The sequence below is a fragment of the Acanthochromis polyacanthus genome, chromosome 4, assembly GCF_021347895.1.
Source record: "Acanthochromis polyacanthus isolate Apoly-LR-REF ecotype Palm Island chromosome 4, KAUST_Apoly_ChrSc, whole genome shotgun sequence".
NCBI lineage: Eukaryota > Metazoa > Chordata > Actinopteri > Pomacentridae > Acanthochromis > Acanthochromis polyacanthus.
In genome coordinates this window covers 4770072-4793565 of record NC_067116.1, presented here as the reverse complement: position 1 = coordinate 4793565, position 23494 = coordinate 4770072, and the positions used below count along the sequence as shown (strand labels likewise).

At 44.6% G+C, this 23494-nt stretch overlaps 1 protein-coding gene and 1 long non-coding RNA gene across 2 annotated transcripts; one reads left to right on the top strand and one right to left on the bottom strand.

The window, feature by feature from the left end:
• Window positions 1–773: 773 nt before the first annotated feature.
• On the bottom strand, window positions 774–6180 carry LOC127533517 (uncharacterized). Its single transcript, XR_007941255.1, has 3 exons — window positions 6063–6180; window positions 991–1064; window positions 774–888 (listed from the first exon to the last, which is right to left on the bottom strand). It is a non-coding gene; the product is annotated as an uncharacterized LOC127533517 (long non-coding RNA).
• med16 (mediator complex subunit 16) lies at window positions 4772–22333 on the top strand. Its single transcript, XM_051946697.1, has 16 exons — window positions 4772–4988; window positions 6081–6264; window positions 6440–6547; window positions 6649–6818; window positions 7890–8171; window positions 8252–8401; window positions 8508–8613; window positions 8731–8886; window positions 9015–9232; window positions 9923–10129; window positions 15880–16090; window positions 16160–16293; window positions 17589–17781; window positions 18682–18898; window positions 20852–20935; window positions 21011–22333. Exons 2-16 carry the CDS (start codon window positions 6126–6128, stop codon window positions 21135–21137), a joined length of 2502 nt encoding a protein of 833 aa, XP_051802657.1. The 5' UTR covers window positions 4772–4988; window positions 6081–6125; the 3' UTR covers window positions 21138–22333.
• Window positions 22334–23494: the final 1161 nt, after the last annotated feature.

Sequence of the window (23494 nt, the reverse complement as noted above, 5' to 3'; positions counted from 1 at the left end):
AAGATAATTAAGTGTCATTGGTATATTGAGCTTCTGATCAGAATGCTTCCAGGGCGACTGGAGTTTTCAGAGAGGAGACTTCCAGGTAGAACCAGAACTCACTGGAGGTACTACATATCCCATCAGGCCTGGGAACGCCTCGGGATCCTCCAGGAAGAGCTGGAAAACACTGCTGGGGAGAGGAACGTGTGACTGATGCTAGCCTGCTGCAACTATGAGCTGAAAATGGATGGATGGTTGGGATGCTGACCCCTTTCAGCTGGATTTTAGTTGGAATGGGCTAAAAAAGGAGCCTTTAGGAAATGATGAGTCAGACACCCAGATCACTGCATGTCCATGGCTTGTGTGACAGCTCCTAGGCTAAGGACCTGCTCCTGTCACACCCTCACTGAGTAACTTTTCCCCCGAAGAAGACAAAGATATGACCCTAGATTACTTTCTTTATCAGTTTCACCAAGTTGTTATTTCTCTGTAGCATATTCTACAAGTACATTTATGATAGCGTGAAATGTGTTTATAGGGGTGGATGAAGATTATTTCTGGCATGGTGCGAGAACACGCCACTGGAATGACACCACATTAACTAAAGTACTGAAGTTGCTGCCAGAAGATCTTCACGTTTCAGAGGCTGTTTTTGGAACAAACCTGGAAGCTGAATCTTCATGCAGTTACCTAAATCTTTCAGCACATCATGGATATCTGCACAAAGCAGCCAGTTTATAATGCCACTGGTAGAGGTTGTAGGATAATTAGACATGCACTGACCTCTAGTTTGAGCAGAGCGATGTCAGCTCCGTTGGGTCCCAGCACCAGTTTCTCCAGGTTCCTCTCTTGTTTGACAGCTCATTGGCTCTCTCTGTGTGGACACCCAGCAGCACCTTATAGCACCTACATCACAGAACATGCATAAACAGGCACACCAGTTATCCAGGGTTTGTGCTATTGCAGGAGTTGGTCTTTCCATGCTGTTAACAGTCATTGTGCTCTGACCTCTCCAGGCGATGTGCAGCAGTGACAACCCACTGAGGGTGAACCACAGTCCCTCCACAGAAATGATTCCTGTGCTGGTACACAGAAAGACATGTGTTTTTAAGCTGAACAGAACAAGCATTCAGCTGAGGTTTTAGTGTCAGACATTTATTTCATTTAGAAGCAGCATCTTGTTTTTAAGGACGATGCAAAGCACTGATATCACAGAGAACAAGAGAAACAGATACCACAATAAAATGCTGTAACTACACACGTGGACAAAATTGTTGGTACCCCTCAGTTAAAGAAGGAAAAACCCACAATTCTCACTGAAATCACTTGAAACTCACAAAAGTAACAATAAATAAAAATGTATTGAAAATTAAATAATCAAAAACAGCCATTACTTTTGAATTGTTGATTAACATAATTATTTAAAAAAACAAACTAATGAAACAGGCCTGGACAAAAATGATGGTACCTCTATAAAAGATTGAAAACTATTTGACCAGAGTGACATGATTAACTCAGGTGTGTCATTTAATTGACATCACAGGTGTTTCCAAACTCATAATCAGTCAGTCTGCCTATTTAAAGGGAGACAAGTAGTCACCCTGCTGTTTGGTGAAAAGGTGTGTACCACACTGAACATGGACAACAGAAAGCGAAGGAGAGAATTGTCCCAGGACATCCGAAAAAAAATGATAGACAAACATCTTAAAGGTAAAGGCTATAAGACCATCTCTAAACAGCTTGAAGTTCCTGTGACAACAGTGGCTCATATTATTCAGAAGTTCAAGACCCACGGGACAGTAGCCAACCTCCCTGGACGTGGCCGCAAGAGGAAAATTGATGACAAATTGAAGAGACGGATCGTTGGAATTGTATCCAAAGAGCCCAGAGCAACCTCCAAAGAAATTAAAGGTGAACTCCAAGGCCAAGGTACATCAGTGTCAGATCGCACCATTCGTCGTTGTTTGAGCCAAAGTGGACTTCATGGGAGACGACCAAGGAGGACACCACTGCTGAAAAAAACTCATAAAAAAGCGAGACTGGAATTTGCAAAAATGCATGTTGACAAGCCACAAAGCTTCTGGGAGAATGTCCTTTGGACAGATGAGACCAAACTGGAGCTTTTTGGTAAGGCACATCAACTCTATGTTCATAGACTCAAAAACCAAGCATACGAAGAAAAGAACACTGTCCCTACGGTGAAACATGGAGGAGGCTCAGTAATGTTTAGGGGCTGCTTTGCTGCATCTGGCACAGGGTGTCTTGAAAGTGTGCAAGGTACGATGAAATCTGAAGACTATCAAGGCATTCTGGAGAGAAATGTGCTGCCTAGTGTCAGAAAGCTTGGTCTCAGTCGCAGGTCATGGGTCTTCCAACAGGACAACCATCCAAAACACACAGCCAAAAACACCCAAGAATGGCTGAGAGAAAAGCGTTGGACTATTCTAAAGTGGCCTTCTATGAGCCCAGATCTGAATCCCATTGAACATATGTGGAAGGAGCTGAAACATGCCATTTGGAGAAGACACCCATCAAACCTGAGACAACTGGAGCTGTTTGCTCATGAGGAGTGGGCCAAAATACCTGTTGACAGCTGCAGAACGCTCATTGACAAATACAGAAATCGTTTAATTGCAGTGATTGCCTCAAAAGGTTGTGCAACAAAATATTAAGTTATGGGTACCATCATTTTTGTCCAGCCCTATTTCATTAGTTTGTTTTTTAAATAATTATGTTAATCAACAATTCAAAAGTGATGGCTGATTTTGATTATTTAATTTTCAATAAATTTTTATTTATTGTTACTTTTGTGAGTTTCAAATGATTTCAGTGAGAATTGTGGGTTTTTCCTTCTTTAACTGAGGGGTACCAACAATTTTGTCCACGTATGTAATCAGAGGTTTCTCCATTTCCACAACTAACAAAATATTCATGTTGATAATAAAATGTTGTCATTATTCATTTCATTTCTTCAGCATCTTAACATCATAGTTTCATAATCACAGTGAAAATACTGCCCATTGCTTGCTTCAGGGAAAAACAGAACACCACTGAGACCTTTGCATCATATTTTATAACCGCATAAGTCTCCTTTAGAATTTACTCACTTGGTCTGAAGGCTGATCTGCCACAAATGAGGTTCAGACACAACAACAGGAGCAAAGCAGCAAAGCTTCAGTTTAGTGACTGCAGAGCCACAGTTCAGTCTACAGAGCACGTGCACAGTCATGAAGAGAGGTGGTATCGATTAACAAAGCAGGGTTTAAAAGCAGCGTCATTAGATATGAGAAAACTGAGCTGTTAGCCGGATGAAAAAAGATTCTGTGATTAGATTCTTATCGTTAGTGGAGGAGAAACTGTAAGGCTAGGACAGTGGGGTGTTACCAGAAACAGTGGCCAGATAAGCACACATCCTATGATTATTTCCATTATTTACTGTCTCTTGATCGCGTTATTCTCTCAATTAATTGATCAATGATTCAGTCTATGAGGTGAAAAAGATATAAAACAAGGGACTACATTTACTGAGGACGTCTTCGTCTAAAGAGCCATTAAAAGCTAAAAGAGAATCTATTATCATCAAAGTTTCACCATCAGTACAGCTCCATCACTCAGTCTTGTTATTTCCCAAAAGAGCACCATTATAAAAGACATCTGCAGAACTGCTGACAGGATGTCCAACAGCAATGAAGGTAGGATTTGATTCACTGAATTAAGATAAATATTAATCCATCAAAGTTCAAAAACTATGGCCATCTATTAAAAACAGATAGCTAAAGTCTTTGTCCATCCGTTATCTGTACACCGCTTAGTCCCCTGTAGGGCTGAGAGAGGATGAAGACAGGACTCATCCAGTTTAGAGTCACGAGTTCACCTCTGCATGTTTCTGACTGTGGGAGGAAGCTGGAGAATGTGAGAACATGCAAACTCCATGCAGAAAAATCCCATGCCCAGGCCAGAACATGAACCTTCTAGCTGACAGTGTCAACCACTGATCACCATGCAGCCTAGAACATCTAATATACAGAGTGTAATGGGCTCCACAATCTGTCCCTTATCCTTATCTTATCTAATTGGGAAAAGTAAAAATAATATAATTTGAAAATTGACTGTACTTTTACTATACATGTGCTCCTTAGATATAGTGCAATGTGAATGTGGCAAAAGTTTTTCCCAGATAATATACAAATTTCACACAAATTCCAACTCTGAATTCAAAACAATTCGGTACAGTGACTCATATATACTCTGATTATTGATTTAAAGTAAATAAGCAACAAAAAGAGGTAATGAATTTGTTATTATATAATTAACAATGTGTTAACAATGTATTTTGCTTAGCTCATTAGAAGGTGGTTGTGATTAAATTGAGACGGTTATTTAACTGACATATGAGTGATATCCAGTCATTTTTTATTAATAGGTGATTGTTTCCACAATAAATAATCATGGAATTTGTAAAGACAGGATCATAATAAACATAAAAACAGGAGTTATTTTACTTTTAACAAAAATGGATCCAACATATATCCCATGTGTTCCCTAACAGATGCACCTGGGAGACGCTGCTCAGGGACCAAAGCTCCCATATCACCTGCAGTGGAAGCTGCCCGCGGCGCCTGTTAGAAAACACAGTTCAGAAACTCTAACCTTATATACTCAATGCGGATGTTAAAACATTTTACAGTAAAGACTACACCCACGTCCCAACACAGCTGTATTCAGATTAGTCGTGAAGCAGTTTTAAGGTTAGTGTTTTCAGACAGGCAGCTGTGAAGGCAGCCATGTGTGCTGCGGGGTCCTGACACATTGTTAAAGTGAGCGGTTTGTTTGCTAACCGATGCTAACCGATGCTAACGGTCTCCGGTATATGAGACTGCCGGTACCGGAGCTGAAACTAACTCTGGTTTAGTTCGTGTTTCCGTTTTAAAGGTTCATTCCTTGTTTTCGTTACAAAAAAACAGGCTGATTTTCATTTCAAACTTCGTTACTGGAGCGGAAAACAGGTGAGCTAACGTTAGCGTCACTTTCATTAACTAACCACTCATAATAAATATCTAGTTCTCTAATTAGCATCTACTAACTAAGCTGCAATCTCACAGAAAGCAGCTTAAATTCGGCCCCATCACTGAGCACAGACCTCTTGATTTTAACTGAATTATCAGTTCACTGTGCTGGGAAGAAATCTGTTTAAATTCACAGGTTTTAAAGTGAAATTCGTATCTGAGGATCAAACTTAATACATAAGATTCGGGTTTATTTAGGTCCAGACAGAGATTAGTTTGCAGCTTCTGCATTGATCAGATCATGAATGTTAATTACTGATGTTTCAATTAAACTTAAGATTCTGTCTTTGCTTTTAAACAAGGACAGTCACATGAATATTCATTTTTAAACCAATATCCCATTAAACCTGTAAAAGTTTTAGGGTTAGGTTAAGGCCTTAACCCGACATTTTTATCCCATTTCTGACTGATTTTAGGTGATCTTAGACAATTTTTTATAGTCTTTGGTAGACATTTCACGAACTTTTGAGGCTCTAACATCAGTAGAATCTGATTTGTGGAAAGTTTGACCAGACAAAGTTCCAGTTTTTGGATATTTTGATTTGAAAGGTGTCCGAAATTAATTAAAATGTGTCCACAACTACAACTTGTTCTAAATGAATCAAAACTTATCCACGATGACTTTAATTGTGTCTAATGTGACTGTAAATTGCCAAAAAAATAACAATAATGTGTAATTATTGGTCCTTGAAAATAGAAAATGTGCAAAATATTTAATAGGCCAGCCTGGTCTAGTGTCTCCATGTAGACCCTGTAAGCACATATCTATAGATGGATCCATATTTCTACTAATATTCAGTCTTTGGTTGACATTTCACCAACTTTTGAGGCTAGCATCAGTAGAATTGGCCAGCCAGAGTTCTATTTTTTGCTATTTTGTCCTGAAATCAGTGCTAAATTACCCTTATTTTGTCTAAAATGGACCCAGATAACGTTAAACTTCTACAGAGTTAATAAAATAGGTCTAAAAGATCAATAATATTCAAAGCTTGAGGTGTCAGTCTGTGATCTCACCTGTGTGTCTGTTCTCAGGTGAGGCATCACTTGGCCTCCAGCTTCTTCTTCTGTGGTTCCGTCATGGAGCTGGCGTACGTGTGCGAGTGGGAGAAGCGTCCAAAGAGCACCCACTGCCCGTCCATCCCGCTGGTCTGCTCCTGGTCCTGCAGGAACCTGGTGGCCTTCAGCACTGACCTGAAGAACGACGACGACGAAAAGGGTACACACGGACACACAACATAGACATGCAACACGGACACGCAGCTCTGACACGCAACGAAGACATGCAGTCTGACACGCTACACACACCTATAGCTCTGACACGCAACACGAACATGTAAGATGGACACACAGCTGTGGTTGTAGTCGTCCCTTCATGACTCTGTGTGTTCCAGATGTGAGTCACATGATCCACATCATCGACACCGAGCACCCCTGGGACGTTTACTCCATCAACTCGGGACACACTGAGGTCATTTCCTGTCTGGAGTGGGACCAATCAGGTGAGGTTTTCCCGGTGCTGCATCTCTACGTGGTTTCTCTACACATTCCCGTGTTGGTAGCGTGTTTAGTGTTGCGTTGTTGTGTTTGTGTGTCTGCGGAGGCTCCAGGCTGCTGTCTGCAGACGGCGACGGTCAGATTAAATGCTGGTCCATGTCGGATCACCTGGTGAACAGCTGGGAGAGCGTCCTGTCCAGCTCCGTGGATGGAGACCCCATCGTGGCTCTCAGCTGGCTGCACAACGGAGTCAAACTGGCGCTGCACGTGGAGATGGTAACACGGATCAGAAACACGCAGTCCATCATGTGTGGGATGTTCACCTGCTGCAAAAACTCTAAATATCACCAAGTCTGTCTGTCTTATTTTTAGTCTAAACGTCTCATCCCACTGATTTAAGATAAATTCACTTCACGAGACATTTCAGCAGATGGAGGGATTGTTTTAAGACAATGCATCTTAAATATCTTGTTAAATCAAACAATCTTGAAATTATCTTGTTTTGAGTTTAATTTTACAAGAAAACTAAATAAGTTTAACCCTCGTGTCGTCCTGAAAGTGAAAATAGATCTGTTTTAAAGTTTGAAAATGTGAAAAAAATATATATGTTCACAGTGAAACTTCTGATGTCCACGTTTTCAACATTTTTGGGTGGAAAAAAAGAAATGTTGAAAATGTTTCATTCACCTAAAAATCAACCAAAATCCAGCAAATTTCACTGGATTTTGGTTGATTTTTTTTTTGTGAATGTTCTTAAAGAAAATATTAGAAGTTTTACTGGCATATTTGGAATCACTTTAGATATTTTTTTAGCATTTCATGGAAGATTTTTACTCTTTTTTTTTTTAAGTATTTACAAGAAGTTTCTTGCCAAATTTGGAGGATTTTTTAAAATGAAAGTTTTAAGGGAAACTTGAAGGTTTTGCAAATTTTCAGAAATTTGAGGAATTTTTTGGCTGACTTTTTTTGGGATTTTTTTCAGAGAAGAAAACAATATTTTTTGGTGCCCGTAAACGAAGACAACAGGAGGGTTAATTAGGAGATTACATGGAAGCAAAAAACTGCTTCTTCTTTTTTTTAGCATATCAGCCTTATTTTAAGACACCTAAGTTCGACAATCCTGGTAAAATGTAGCTTAAAATAGGTTTTCCAGCTAATTTTAAGATCTCAATATTCTAAATATCAGATCTTGTTTTACGAAATCTTAAGAAGTCATTTTTCACTTCGTTCTACTGGCAGATTTTTTCACTTATTTCAGGGTAAAAGTTCCTTAAAATAAGTTCTTTTTTCTTGTTTTGAGAGGAGCTTTTTTTCCTGTAACCTGTCCTCTCCACGTTCTCTCTCCAGTCTGGTTCCACCAACTTCGGGGAGAAGTTCTCCCGGGTGAAGTTCTCCCCGTCTCTGACCCTGTTTGGTGGGAAGCCGATGGAGGGCTGGCTGGCGGTGACGGTGAGCGGTTTGGTCACCGTGTCGCTGCTGAAGCCGGGCGGCGCTCTGCTGACGGCCAGCGAGAGTCTGTGCAGGCTGAGAGGACGAGTGGCGCTGGCCGACATCGCCTTCACCGGGGGAGGGAACATCGTGGTGGCGGCCACTGATGGCAGCAGCTCCTCCCCGGTCCAGTTCTACAAGGTGAGAACCAAAAGAACCCCGCCAAGGCCACGTCTGACTTCTCCAGAACCTCCAGATAACCGGCGTCATTCTGTGTTCAGGTGGTGGTGAGCGTGGTCAGCGAGAAGTGCCGCATCGACACCGAACTGCTGCCGTCACTGTTCCTGCGCTGCACCACCGACCCGCTGAGGAGGGAGAAGTACCCGGCAGTCACCCACCTCAAGTTCCTCACCAGGGAGAACTCTGAGCAGGTAACCACGTTAACCAGTAGAACCAGAATCCAGAGCTTGTGTGAGGACTGGTGCTCTACTGGGTCAGGGATCAGAACCTTTAGAACCTGACAGTTCTGTGTTTTAGGTGCTGCTGTGTGCGTCCAATCAGAGCGGCAGCATCGTGGAGTGCTGGTCTCTGAGGAAGGAGGGGCTCCCGGTCAACAACATCTTCCAGCACCGATCACCAGTCGGTAAGAAACTCTCACTGGTCTGACTGGTCTGACTGGTCTCTGTATCAGACCCCTGACCTCTTATCTGACCTCTGACCCCTGTGTTTGACCTCTGACCTCTATATTTGATCCCTGCAGTCGGGGAGAAGCAGCCGACAATCCTGAAATGGCGAATCCTGACGACCACCAACGATCTGGAGCGAGTGTCAGCCGTCGCTCTGCCCAAACTGCCCATCTCCATCTCCAACACCGACCTGAAGGTGGCGTCGGACACCAAGTTCTGCCCAGGACTCGGTGAGGAGAACCAGGAAGGATTCGGGAGAACTGTGGGAGCATCTCATCTAATTCATGAGATAATGAATGAAACGGGTTCTGAAGGTTCACTTTTCGGCATTTAAATTCTATGTTCTCCCGGTTCTCAGGTCTGGCTCTGGCATTCCATGACGGCAGCATCCAGATCCTTCACCGTCTGTCCCTCCACACCATGGGAGTGTTCTACGGGTCCTCGTCCTCCGCCCAGCGGCCCGGAGACGAGTCCACCATCAAACGCCAGAGAACATCCGGCCCTGCGCTCCACTTCAAGGCCCTGCAGTTCTCCTGGACCTCATTGGCTCTGGCTGGAGTCGACAACCACGGCAAGGTGAGGACACAGAACTACAGTACAGACACACCTGGACTCAGAACTACAGACACACCCGGACTCAGAACTACAGACACACCTGGACTCAGAACTACAGACACACCTGGACTCAGAACTACAGACACACCCGGACTCAGAACTACAGACACACCTGGACTCAGAACTACAGACACACCCGGACTCAGAACTACGGACACACCCGGACTCAGAACTACGGACACACCCGGACTCAGAACTACGGACACACCCGGACTCAGAACTACGGACACACCCGGACTCAGAACTACGGACACACCCGGACTCAGAACTACGGACACACCCGGACTCAGAACTACGGACACACCCGGACTCAGAACTACGGACACACCCGGACTCAGAACTACGGACACACCCGGACTCAGAACTACGGACACACCCGGACTCAGAACTACGGACACACCCGGACTCAGAACTACGGACACACCCGGACTCAGAACTACGGACACACCTATATACTTTAACAAATATTTCTCAAACACGTCTGTTGTTGAAACAGTTGAAAGGTTCCACATTTTGTTATTTTTTTTTTAATTATCTGAACCTAAAATGTAAACATCTATCATCGTTTTCGTACATTTGAAGGCTGATTGATTATTGATCGGTTATAGAACTACCTCCTGTGATCTGACGCCTGTTGTCGCCTCCTCTCAGCTGCACATGCTGCGGGTGTCGCCCTCAATGGGGCAGGTGCTGGAGATGAACACCACGCTGCGCCACCTGCTGTTCCTGCTGGAGTACTGCATGGTGACCGGCTACGACTGGTGGGACGTGCTGCTGCACGTGCAGCCCAGCATGGTGCACAACCTGGTGGAGAAGCTGCATGAGGAGTACATGAGGCAGAACCAGGCGCTGCAGCAGGTCAGCAAGAACCACACACACCGCTCAAGTGTCATCAGGCTGCAGATGTCACATCATGTTAGATTTAGTGCTGTCAAACGCCACAAATATGAATTCAGATTAATCACAGGTTTGATGTGGATTCATTTAGATTAATCATGAGTGAATATTCATTTTTATTCTGTATTAATCAGGTTTCATTTTGCATGAGCAGAAAGACTCAAGAAAGAAGGGAATATGTATGTACTTAACCCTCGTGTCGTCCTGCAGGTCAAACTGACCCGTTTGAAAGTTAGAAAATGTGGAGAAAAAATACATTTTCACAGTGAAACTTCTGATGTCCACATTTTCAACATTTTTGGGAAATCTTTGAAGATTTTTTGGTGGGAAAAAAGAAATGTTAAAAAATCTTTCTTAAGAACATTCACATAAAAATCAACCAAAATCCAGCGAATTTCTCTGGATTTTGGTTGATTTTTATGTGAATGTTCTTAAAGAAAATATCAGAAGTTTTACTGATATTTATGGAATCACTTCTGATATTTTTCAGAAGATTTTTATTCATTTTTTGAAAATATTTACATTTTTATTTTTATTTCTCGAGAAATTTGAGATTTTTTTTAAATAAAATTTTTAAGGGAAACTTTTAAGGAATTTTGGGAATTTTCTTTGTGAAAATTTTGCAAATTTGTATAAATTTGAGGATTTTTTTTTTTTGCTGAATTTTTGGATTTTTTCAGATAAGGGAACAATATTATTTGGTGCCCATAAATGAGGACAACAGGAGGGTTAAGAACACAGTGATGGAAAAAACTGCTGTCATTATCAAGGTCCACCAGGTTCTGTTCTACGTTCTCACCCTCCATCCATCTGTTCCAGGTTCTGTTCTACGTTCTCACCCTCCATCCATCTGTTCCAGGTTCTGTTCTACGTTCTCACCCTCCATCCATCTGTTCCAGGTTCTGTTCCTACGTTCTCACCCTCCATCCTCCTGTTCCAGGTTCTGTTTGTACGTTCTCACCCTCCATCCTCCTGTTCCAGGTTCTGTTCTACGTTCTCACCCTCCATCCATCTGTTCCAGGTTCTGTTCTACGTTCTTACCCTCCATCCATCTGTTCCAGGTTCTGTTCTACGTTCTCACCCTCCATCCTCCTGTTCCAGGTTCTGTTCTACGTTCTCACCCTCCATCCATCTGTTCCAGGTTCTGTTCCTACGTTCTCACCCTCCATCCTCCTGTTCCAGGTTCTGTTTGTACGTTCTCACCCTCCATCCTCCTGTTCCAGGTTCTGTTCTACGTTCTCACCCTCCATCCATCTGTTCCAGGTTCTGTTCTACGTTCTCACCCTCCATCCTCCTGTTCCAGGTTCTGTTCTACGTTCTCACCCTCCATCCTCCTGTTCCAGGTTCTGTTCTACGTTCTCACCCTCCATCCCAGGGTTCCCGCGGGTCCTTAAAAAGTCTTACAATGTCTTAAATTTTAAATCCAGGTAATTAAGGTCTTAAATTGTCTTAAATTTACTGTAAATTTGCTGTAGGTATTAAATTTCCCGACGGTGCGTTTAATGCCTATGGGAAAGCAGTGTGACCCGCCGTAAATTTTCTTTATTTCTAAATTTAGTTTGTATTTGTTTCATTAACTTAGCTTGCAGTAAATAGGAGATGTTATACGGTACGTACCGTACAGCGTCGGGCGGCTGAGTGACGTGTCGCCATTCGCGGTTGTCGAGGTGAGCGGAAAGATGGACAGATGGGGAAGTGTAAATTCAATGAAAAATGGATGGAAGACGATTTATTTAAGAGGTGGTTGGCCCCTGCTAAAAACAACAACAACGCCATGTGCAAAGTCTGCAAAAAGACTTTTTCTTTAGGGACTATGGGGCTCAAAGCCGTAGAGTCGCACATGAGAGGGGAAAACACCAGCGGTATGTGGTAGCAGCGAGCGGGGCCAGGCTAATCCCTGCGTTGCTTCCAGCACAACCGAACATTAGTTCAGACGCCACCTCTCGGCTATGACAAGCTTCACTTCACCACCAGAGAAAAAAAACGCGGTACGCCAGTCCACCGGGACCGGCCGGCTCCGTGAATCCCTCTGCCCTAAACACGGAGGTGAAGTCGGTCACGTACGTGCATTACGTTCGAGCTGGGGACTGCTTTGATTCGTTGAACTCGCAGGAGGCTGGCCAAAATTGCGGGAAAGTTGCGGTGATTGGACATAATTGCAAGGTCGCGAGGAATTCACGGAGCCGGCCGGTCCCGGTGGACTGGCGCACCGCGTTTTTTTGGAGGGACAGGGCGAGCTCGTCCCGCCGGAGGTTATCAGGTTAACATAAAGCAACTTGTGCATGTTATGTTGGCTCTGTTCTGCATCACAGTGAGGAGGACAAAAATGCCAACTGTGAGCTTTGATTGTGTTTACAATAAAATACAGTATTTTCTACTACAGAAATTATGACATTTTTGGGTCTTAAATTATATTTGTTGAGGTCTTAAAATGTCTTAAAAAGCATTAAATTTAACTTTTAAAATGGTGCAAGAACCCTGCCATCCATCTGTTCCAGGTTCTGTTCCTACGTTCTCACCCTCCATCCATCTGTTCCAGGTTCTGTTTGTACGTTCTCACCCTCCATCCTCCTTTTCCAGGTTCTGTTCTACGTTCTCACCCTCCATCCATCTGTTCCAGGTTCTGTTTGTACGTTCTCACCCTCCATCCATCTGTTCCAGGTTCTGTTCCTACGTTCTCACCCTCCATCCATCTGTTCCAGGTTCTGTTTGTACGTTCTCACCCTCCATCCTCCTTTTCCAGGTTCTGTTCTACGTTCTCACCCTCCATCCATCTGTTCCAGGTTCTGTTTGTACGTTCTCACCCTCCATCCATCTGTTCCAGGTTCTGTTTGTACGTTCTCACCCTCCATCCATCTGTTCCAGGTTCTGTTCCTACGTTCTCACCCTCCATCCATCTGTTCCAGGTTCTGTTTGTACGTTCTCACCCTCCATCCATCTGTTCCAGGTTCTGTTTGTACGTTCTCACCCTCCATCCATCTGTTCCAGGTTCTGTTCCTACGTTCTCACCCTCCATCCATCTGTTCCAGGTTCTGTTCTACGTTCTCACCCTCCATCCTCCTGTTCCAGGTTCTGTTTGTACGTTCTCACCCTCCATCCATCTGTTCCAGGTTCTGTTTGTACGTTCTCACCCTCCATCCATCTGTTCCAGGTTCTGTTTGTACGTTCTCACCCTCCATCCATCTGTTCCAGGTTCTGTTCCTACGTTCTCACCCTCCATCCATCTGTTCCAGGTTCTGTTCCTACGTTCTCACCCTCCATCCATCTGTTCCAGGTTCTGTTTGTACGTTCTCACCCTCCATCCATCTGTTCCAGGTTCTGTTTGTACGTTCTCACCCTCCATCCATCTGTTCCAGGTTCTGTTCCTACGTTCTCACCCTCCATCCATCTGTTCCAGGTTCTGTTCTACGTTCTCACCCTCCATCCTCCTGTTCCAGGTTCTGTTTGTACGTTCTCACCCTCCATCCATCTGTTCCAGGTTCTGTTCTACGTTCTCACCCTCCATCCTCCTGTTCCAGGTTCTGTTTGTACGTTCTCACCCTCCATCCATCTGTTCCAGGTTCTGTTTGTACGTTCTCACCCTCCATCCATCTGTTCCAGGTTCTGTTTGTACGTTCTCACCCTCCATCCATCTGTTCCAGGTTCTGTTCCTACGTTCTCACCCTCCATCCATCTGTTCCAGGTTCTGTTTGTACGTTCTCACCCTCCATCCATCTGTTCCAGGTTCTGTTTGTACGTTCTCACCCTCCATCCATCTGTTCCAGGTTCTGTTTGTACGTTCTCACCCTCCATCCATCTGTTCCAGGTTCTGTTCCTACGTTCTCACTCTCCATCCATCTGTTCCAGGTTCTGTTCTACGTTCTCACCCTCCATCCTCCTGTTCCAGGTTCTGTTTGTACGTTCTCACCCTCCATCCATCTGTTCCAGGTTCTGTTTGTACGTTCTCACCCTCCATCCATCTGTTCCAGGTTCTGTTTGTACGTTCTCACCCTCCATCCATCTGTTCCAGGTTCTGTTTGTACGTTCTCACCCTCCATCCATCTGTTCCAGGTTCTGTTCCTACGTTCTCACCCTCCATCCATCTGTTCCAGGTTCTGTTTGTACGTTCTCACCCTCCATCCATCTGTTCCAGGTTCTGTTTGTACGTTCTCACCCTCCATCCATCTGTTCCAGGTTCTGTTCCTACGTTCTCACCCTCCATCCATCTGTTCCAGGTTCTGTTCTACGTTCTCACCCTCCATCCTCCTGTTCCAGGTTCTGTTTGTACGTTCTCACCCTCCATCCATCTGTTCCAGGTTCTGTTTGTACGTTCTCACCCTCCATCCATCTGTTCCAGGTTCTGTTCCTACGTTCTCACCCTCCATCCATCTGTTCCAGGTTCTGTTCTACGTTCTCACCCTCCATCCTCCTGTTCCAGGTTCTGTTTGTACGTTCTCACCCTCCATCCATCTGTTCCAGGTTCTGTTTGTACGTTCTCACCCTCCATCCATCTGTTCCAGGTTCTGTTTGTACGTTCTCACCCTCCATCCATCTGTTCCAGGTTCTGTTTGTACGTTCTCACCCTCCATCCATCTGTTCCAGGTTCTGTTCCTACGTTCTCACCCTCCATCCATCTGTTCCAGGTTCTGTTTGTACGTTCTCACCCTCCATCCATCTGTTCCAGGTTCTGTTTGTACGTTCTCACCCTCCATCCATCTGTTCCAGGTTCTGTTCCTACGTTCTCACCCTCCATCCATCTGTTCCAGGTTCTGTTCTACGTTCTCACCCTCCATCCTCCTGTTCCAGGTTCTGTTTGTACGTTCTCACCCTCCATCCATCTGTTCCAGGTTCTGTTCTACGTTCTCACCCTCCATCCTCCTGTTCCAGGTTCTGTTTGTACGTTCTCACCCTCCATCCATCTGTTCCAGGTTCTGTTTGTACGTTCTCACCCTCCATCCATCTGTTCCAGGTTCTGTTTGTACGTTCTCACCCTCCATCCATCTGTTCCAGGTTCTGTTTGTACGTTCTCACCCTCCATCCATCTGTTCCAGGTTCTGTTTGTACGTTCTCACCCTCCATCCATCTGTTCCAGGTTCTGTTCCTACGTTCTCACCCTCCATCCATCTGTTCCAGGTTCTGTTCTACGTTCTCACCCTCCATCCTCCTGTTCCAGGTTCTGTTTGTACGTTCTCACCCTCCATCCATCTGTTCCAGGTTCTGTTCTACGTTCTCACCCTCCATCCTCCTGTTCCAGGTTCTGTTTGTACGTTCTCACCCTCCATCCATCTGTTCCAGGTTCTGTTTGTACGTTCTCACCCTCCATCCATCTGTTCCAGGTTCTGTTTGTACGTTCTCACCCTCCATCCATCTGTTCCTACGTTCTCACCCTCCATCCATCTGTTCCAGGTTCTGTTCCTACGTTCTCACCCTCCATCCATCTGTTCCAGGTTCTGTTTGTACGTTCTCACCCTCCATCCATCTGTTCCAGGTTCTGTTTGTACGTTCTCACCCTCCATCCATCTGTTCCAGGTTCTGTTTGTACGTTCTCACCCTCCATCCATCTGTTCCAGGTTCTGTTTGTACGTTCTCACCCTCCATCCATCTGTTCCAGGTTCTGTTTGTACGTTCTCACCCTCCATCCATCTGTTCCAGGTTCTGTTCTACGTTCTCACCCTCCATCCTCCTGTTCCAGGTTCTGTTCTACGTTCTCACCCTCCATCCATCTGTTCCAGGTTCTGGCGACTCGCATCGTGGCCGTGAAGGCATCTCTCTGTAAACTCTCCACGGCGACGGCGGCCCGAGCCTGCGACTTCCACGCCAAACTGCTGCTCATCGCCATCAGCGCCACCTTAAAGTCTCTGCTGAGGCCGCACGTCCTCAACACACCCGACAAGAGTCCAGGAGACCGTCTGACCGAGATCTGCGCCAAGAACACCGACACAGGTGAGACCGCCGGAGACGCAGGTGAGGAGCAGCTGATGTCCAGAGACTGACCGCTGTGTGCTCCCTCAGATATCGATAAGGTGATGATCAACCTGAAGACGGAGGAGTTTGTGCTGGACGGTCCCCCCCTGCAGTCCCTGCAGCAGCTCATCCAGTGGGTCGGAGACTTCGTCCTTTACCTGCTGGCCAACCTGCCCAACCAGGTGAGCTGATAGACGACAGGTGATCAGAACAGCTCATGGTCCAGGTGAGGAGAGACAGCAGCTTCTGCATAGGAGTGTGTTTTTATCATTTTGTCTCGGTTTTGTTGTTTTCTGTCTCGTTTGTCGTTTTCTGTCTCGTTTTTGTCATTTTCTGTCTTGTTTTTGTCGTTTTCTGTCTCGTTTTTGTCGTTTTCTGTCTCGTTTGTCGTTTTCTGTCTTGTTTTTGTCGTTTTCTGTCTCGTTTTTGGTGTTTTCTGTCTCGTTTTTGTCGTTTTCTGTCTCGTTTTTGGTGTTTTCTGTCTCGTTTTTGGTGTTTTCTGTCTCGTTTTTGTCGTTTTCTGTCTCGTTTTTGTCATTTTCTGTCTCGTTTTTGTCGTAGAGACAGCAAGTTCTTCATAGGAGGTGAATTATGAGATGCAGAAGCATCACAAAGAGACACAGATCAGAACCTCTGACCCGGTGGACCCCAGTAGGGTTTTGACCTGCTAGTTTGTGAGTTCTGGGCCAGAACAGGAAGCGTCTAGAACTCATTTAGCTCAGGACAGCTTGATCTCAGGTGGGCCGCATCAGCAACATCACATTATGATAACCTGTCAATAACAAACCAAAGTTCCCCCTTTGTTTTAGTGCAGAAAAGTTCACTATTAAAGAATTATCTTTTTACAAAACATTGTGAACAACCTGAAATTTCTTGAGAAAAGTAAAGGCCATGTCAAAACCATTATGCCGGAGTTTATCGTTTACACATTACAGCTGTGGCCAAAAGGACAAAAGTCTGGCAAAAAATGAGAACAAAGCGACAACAAAACAGACAAATGGCACAAGTGAGACAAAAAAGATACAAAATGACAAAAAAGACACAAAAACTACATATAAAGTGAAACACAAAATGATAATAAGACAAAAAATACAAGCAAGACAAAAAGGAAGCACAAAACGACAAAAAACGAGAAACCAAGCGACAAGTCAGACAAAAAACGTCCCAATAAACATCCAAAACAAGACAGAATATTATAAAATGAGACACAAAAGAACAGTCTAGTACTTTCTGATCCAAACAACTTGTCATGGTCTAGAAATGATTTTAAATTTATAGTTTTACTGATTTACAATCTGCAGTTAATGTCTCCTCTGAAATATCTACACTATGAGGGCCGGATTGGACCCTCTGGAGGACCACTTTTGGCCCACGGGGCTCATGTTGGACACCCCTGGTTTAGCCCTCAGTAGAACTGTGAGCGCCCTGCGGCCGTCATGATGCTCATCTGTTCCTCTGGATGCTGCTGTCCCTGCAGGGCTCCATGGTCCGGCCCGGGTTCGGCTTCATGAGGGACGGGGCGTCTCTGGGGATGCTGAGGGAGATGCTGGTGATGATCCGGATCTGGGGCCTCCTGAAGCCCGGCTGCCTGCCCACCTTCACCGCCACGTCAGACAGCCAGGACAACCTGCAGCTGCTGTTCAGGCTGCTCACCAAGCTGTGGCTCTGCTGTAAGAGTTCTGCTGCCTTCATGTCGTCCTGCGGCTCAGAACAGCCCGTTTTAAAGTTTAGAATGTGGAAAAAAAAAATATTTTTCAAGGTGACACTTCTGATGTCCACATTTTCAACATTTTGAGAAATTTAGAACATTTTTTGGTGGAAAAAAAGAATGTTAAAAATGTTTCTTAAGAACATTCACATAAAAATCAACCAAAATCCTGAAGTTTTACTGGATTTTGGTTGATTTTTATGTGAATGTTCTTAAAGAAAATATTAGAAGTTTTACTGATAAATATGGAATCACTTTAGATATTTTTAGGATTTTTTTGGAAGATTATTTACCAGAATTTTCTTGCCAAATGTGGGGGATTTTTAAAAAATAAGCTTTTAAGGGAAACTTTTAAGGAATCATTGGAATTTTCTCCCTGAAGGTTTTGCAAATTTTCAGAAATTTGGATAATTTCTTGGTGCCTGTAAATGAAGACAGCAGGAGGGTTAATGCGTCTCAAATTAGGAGGTTACATGAAAGCAAAAATCTGTTATTGAGTGAAGAACTACTTTTTCTTTTAAGCATGTCAGGCTTATTTTATAAGACACCAAAGCTTGACAATCCTGGTAAAATAGAACTTAAAATAAGTTTTCCAGCTCATTTTAGGATCTCAGTTTTTTTTAAATATCAGATTTTATTTCCAGAAATCTTACCAAGCCATTTTTACTTGTTCTGTTGGCAGATTTTTCCCTTATTTCAAAGTAAAAGTTCCTTGAAATAAGTTTTTTTTTTTTCTTGTTTTCCAGTGCAGCTTTCTGGGTCTTTGTGTTTTTCCTTTAATTTGTCACCGTCTCAGCAGAGAGAACGCTCTGCTGCAGCATCAGTCAGTTTTCCGCTTCCTGATGGACTCTCTGTGTTGCAGCGCGGGACGACGGACCCCCCCAGGACCCCGATGAGAGCCTGATCGACGAGTGCTGCCTGCTGCCCAGTCAGCTGCTGGTTCCCAGCATGGACTGGCTGCCGGTGAACGACGGCGTCATCGTGAAGCTGCAGGGAAAGCATCCGCTCAGGCTGCAGTTTGGAAAGGCCTCATCGCTGCCCGGAGCCGGAACCACTGTCCCGCTGGAGGTCTTCACCAGGTAACACACACCTGAACCTGGACCTGGACCTGATTTGGGGGCGCATCCAGAAATGTCCAGACGTGACCACAGAAAATCCAGAAACTGACATCCGTAGCTGAAATTCAGGAATCTGTGATACGGAGAACAAACACAGAGTTAGAGGATGTAAAGGTGAGGTTTAACTGTATGGAGAGCAGCCCAGTGCATCATGGGAATCCCACACCAGGCTAAACCTACAGCAGCACAACTAAAGGACAGATCAGCTGATCCTGAGCAGCTCTAACTATCAGCCTCATCAAAGAGGAGCGTTTTGATCCTGATGTTAGAGTAGAGAGGCTGTCTGCCTGATAACTGAAGGTTGTGGTTCTGGAAACTCTGGATCCAGCAGTAAACCTGCAGTCTGAGAGGGAAGGGTTCTATTGGGATGATTTGGAACAATCAGGGGCCTCATTTATAAAGCTTGCGTACGCACAAAACAGGGCTTTGCGTACGCCACTTTCTACGCAAAGGTTGTGATTTATAAAAACAAACTTGGCGTGAGAATGTGTGCACTGGTGCTCCAACTTTGATTCTTGATGCTTGCTTACGCCCAAAACAGGGCGTAAATCACAAACTTTGCGTAGAAAGTGGCGTACGCTGTGTTCGTTGTGATTTCTTAAACAAACTTGGCGTGAGAATGTGCGCACCGGTGCGCCAACTTTGATGCTTGTTTAAGCACATTTTGGAGACAGAGGGAACGGCAGTGCCGGAGGGTGAAGTGGTGAATTGAAACCAGATTGATCTCAAACCTTTATTGTTATCACATATTAGACTTGTAGAGCCGGATAATCATAAACCCTCATTGTTGTAGATATTCATATAGTGCGCCATTCGGCCTACCACTGTATTTGCAGAACTATGTTCATATATCAACAGGGGCGGATTGAACGTTATTTCATTCGGTCATTTAACCGAAGGGCCGGTATCTGGGGCCGGTGCGGTGATCTTTATTAAATAATTTTGTTTACTGATCACCCGGTGCCCGTATGGCTCATCGGGGAAAGCAGAAGACCCATTTACAGGGGTGGTCTCTGACGCAGTGGCCCGGGTTCGGTTCCTGCCCGCGGCACTTTTATGCATGTCTTCCTACTCTTCTCCCCATTTCCTGTCACTCTTCACTGCAACTACACAGTAAAAAGGCAAAAAAAAGTAAATAATGTTGTTTATTTATCCATATGCGGCCGAATGGGATGAGCGTCCAACCATTAATCAGCCTGTACAGGCACACATGCTTCACACCACAACCCCCGAGTGAAGATGAATTTGTCTATGTGAACCGAAAAAATGCACATTCAATCAGTTTACAAATTATTTGTACATCGGACATGATCATAACAAATTTAGTGGCAGGGTGGCCTGGGTCAACACATGATTCATTCATCCTGACGCACAGCAGTGAAAAGACTGCAGGGGGCGCTGTGTAAAATGCCGTGGATCAGCAGCTAATTTATATACAGATACATTCATGAGTTACTTTGCATTGACCATTCATGGTAAAATGTGGGTGTGTTGTGGGCGGAATGTGAGGTGGATCCACCTGTGCAATCTTCCAGCTGGTGTGTGATTTATAGAGGAATTGCATGCAGCTGTGCTTACACACAGTTTTATAAATCAGGGGCGAAGGGCATACGCCCTTTTCATATTATAGGCGTACGCAAACTTTAGTATGAATCCTACGCAATGTTTTATAAATGAGGCCCCTGGACTTTAAGATCTGATGGAGCTGCTCAGTAAGAGTTTAGATGTTAGAAGCAGGATTTTAGATTCTATCCTGGATTTTACAGAAAGTCGGTAAAGAGAAGCTAAACTCAGTGAATGAACTGAGTTATGGAGGACAATGAGATTTTAAAAAGATTTGGAGGCGCCTCTGGAAGCAGAACTGTGAGGTATCAGGTGGGCTGAAGGCGTTTACAGGTGTGTGTGTGTCTGCAGGAGTCCTGGTTCCCAGAAGATGGACAACCTGCGCTGTGTCCACATGGGAGTCTGTCCCACTGAGGAGAGCAAAGCCTGCACCAGGTGAGCCACCTGTCTGACCCTTAACGATCTCAGCGCTTACGTCATCAGTGACCTGTGAAACTCCGCCCCCTTCAGGTGTGGCTGCGTGACGATGCTCCGTTCTCCCAACAAGACCAACGCGATGAAGCAGTGGGAGCAGCGCTGGATCAAGAACTGTCTGTGTGGAGGCCTGTGGAGGAGGATCCCACCCACACTCAGCTGAGACGCCTGGACGCTCATCATCAGTGTGTCCTCTGAGATAAAGTCTTATCCTTTGGAATGGTGAAGCTTTAAACAGGTGATCACCATGGTAACCGCGGTGCCTGATGCTGCAGCTGGACTTCAGGCTGTTTTATTGTCACAACAGAAACTTTCTGAACGTTTCTGCTCTAAAACTGTTAAATAATATTTTAGTCACATCAGTTTCCATGTTTTTATCCACATTTTAGTTTCACTTTAAAAAAAAAAAAACGCCAACATTTAAAAACTTCCCTCAGTTTCACAAACACGTTTTCTGACTTTTCCTGAACAGTTTCTGAGCTTAATTTGGACTGAAACACCTGAAGTCACGACTGATCGGCACCAAACACTGTCGCTGTTTCAATCGCAAACTTTCTATTTTTATTTTCGGTGTCTTCACAGTATTTCCTGTTTCATCCAGTCTGAATAAAAGAGGACAAACTGCTTCATTACAGGAATGAAACTTGAACTTCCACCTTCTGTTTCTGCAAACTGTAAATCCAACCAGAGCACGTAGGTTTTTATTTTTATGAATAAATGTTTCTGTGAGGTTTGCTGGGATGGATGCTGGAGCACAGCTTCAGTCTTCTTCTACTCTGTTGATCAGTGCAGCTACAGCGCCACCTTCTGACGACACCACTCTGGATTTGTTCCCTCCAGAGCAGCGAGTGGAACAACATTAATCCACGTTCATTTTACAGTTCGTTACAGAGACATGATTCACATTAAACTGACTATAAACATAAATTACACATGAAAGCAGGACTTTTATACTTTAAACCATTTTCTGAGTATTTGTTAAAACCTGGTGTTAAGTATGAATAACCTGCATCCCACTGAGCATGCCCAGTAGCTCCTCAGACTCTTGTACCAATGTTGGACCAAATCGTTCTGATCATTTAAAGGCTCATTTCGCAGATTTGAACTTCTTCCTGACTGTGAGGAGTCAAACTCAGTCGCTGTTTCTGGACTCATATTAACAACATGAACACGGACAGCCGGGTCAGAACCAGCTTCATGGGTCCACTTTAGTAATCAGGATGTTGAAGTTTAGCTTCAGCGCTACAGAGTAAACTGTAAATAGAATCTTTTTTGTAATAAAACCAGTAAACTGTTGATGTCTCTGAGATTGTTGTGACTGAAGAACATGTTGCTCTTTAAATGGATCTGAACCTCAAACATGGCTCATGATGTGATTATTCCCAAACCCTGACAGAACCACCAGGAAAACACTCCTGCTGAATCATGCAGTAAGTCGTAGATCTGACCAGACTGTGATGGAGATGGTCTGCTCACAGAGGCCCCTTTCGGATCAAGCTGGTTCCAGTTCTAGTTCGGAGCTGGTACTTAGCACCAGTTCTTTGTGTTTCCGTCAGCTGAGCACCGGCTCCAGGCTCCAAAAACTGGAGCTTTTCAGGCACCAACTCTTTGCTGGGTCAGAGTTAAGAACCGAGTCCGTCACAGGCTGGGGGCGGGGTTACACTTACAGAACCGCCATTTTTAAACAGCCGAGCCAGCAATAGCAGTGTTTAGTGTTTGCGTGTTGAAAATCGGTAAATGTAGACACCAAATCCAAGCAGCAGCGGTCTGAGGAGGAGACCCAGTGCTTCCTGTAACTGCGGTCTTCATGTGAAATTCAGTCAAAGTTAGAGTGAGCTTTCGGACCACGCCGGTGTTCGAAAAGATCCAGTAGGAGATGGCTGCAGCCGGTACGAGCGAAGCCTCGACTAACTCCTCACGAAACTTCAAAAGCTCAAAAATGAGTCCACAGACCAGAAAAGGGAGGTAGGACACAGCCATTGTTGGTCTCCTCTAGAAGATCAGCTGAGATGGTGGAGCTCAAATTAAACCTGAGGCAGTGTGATTGGATGGAGCACTACACTCGACTCCTCTGGAAAAACCTACAGCAGTTTCTGTAAACCGATGGAGCTGGAAGCTTGTTTCAGCTCCTGGTGGAAGTTCTAGCTGCACAAATGTCTTCAAATTAGCAAAACCAAGAGACTGAAGATGTGCAGTAAAGATGACATCCAGTCCAACAGAAGGTCTAGTCCTGCAAACTGGCAGCTTCTGGGCACCTCTAAGGAAATGTCTGAAAGGAACAGCCATCCTTATTCTCCAGCAGCAACTGCTTTGATTGGTGCCAACTCACAGGGCAGTGGAAGACCTTCACCTCCAGCTGCAGAAACATCAGGATCACCTGAGCTGATTCCTCCAACAGCAGCAGAGGATGATGCTCCTGCACAGTCCTCAGTCCTCTGACAAGCCTAAGACCAGGAGCTTCTCCCAGTCAGGACCAGGACACCATTAGAGTCCTGCAGAGTGGAACCGGGTCAAACATGA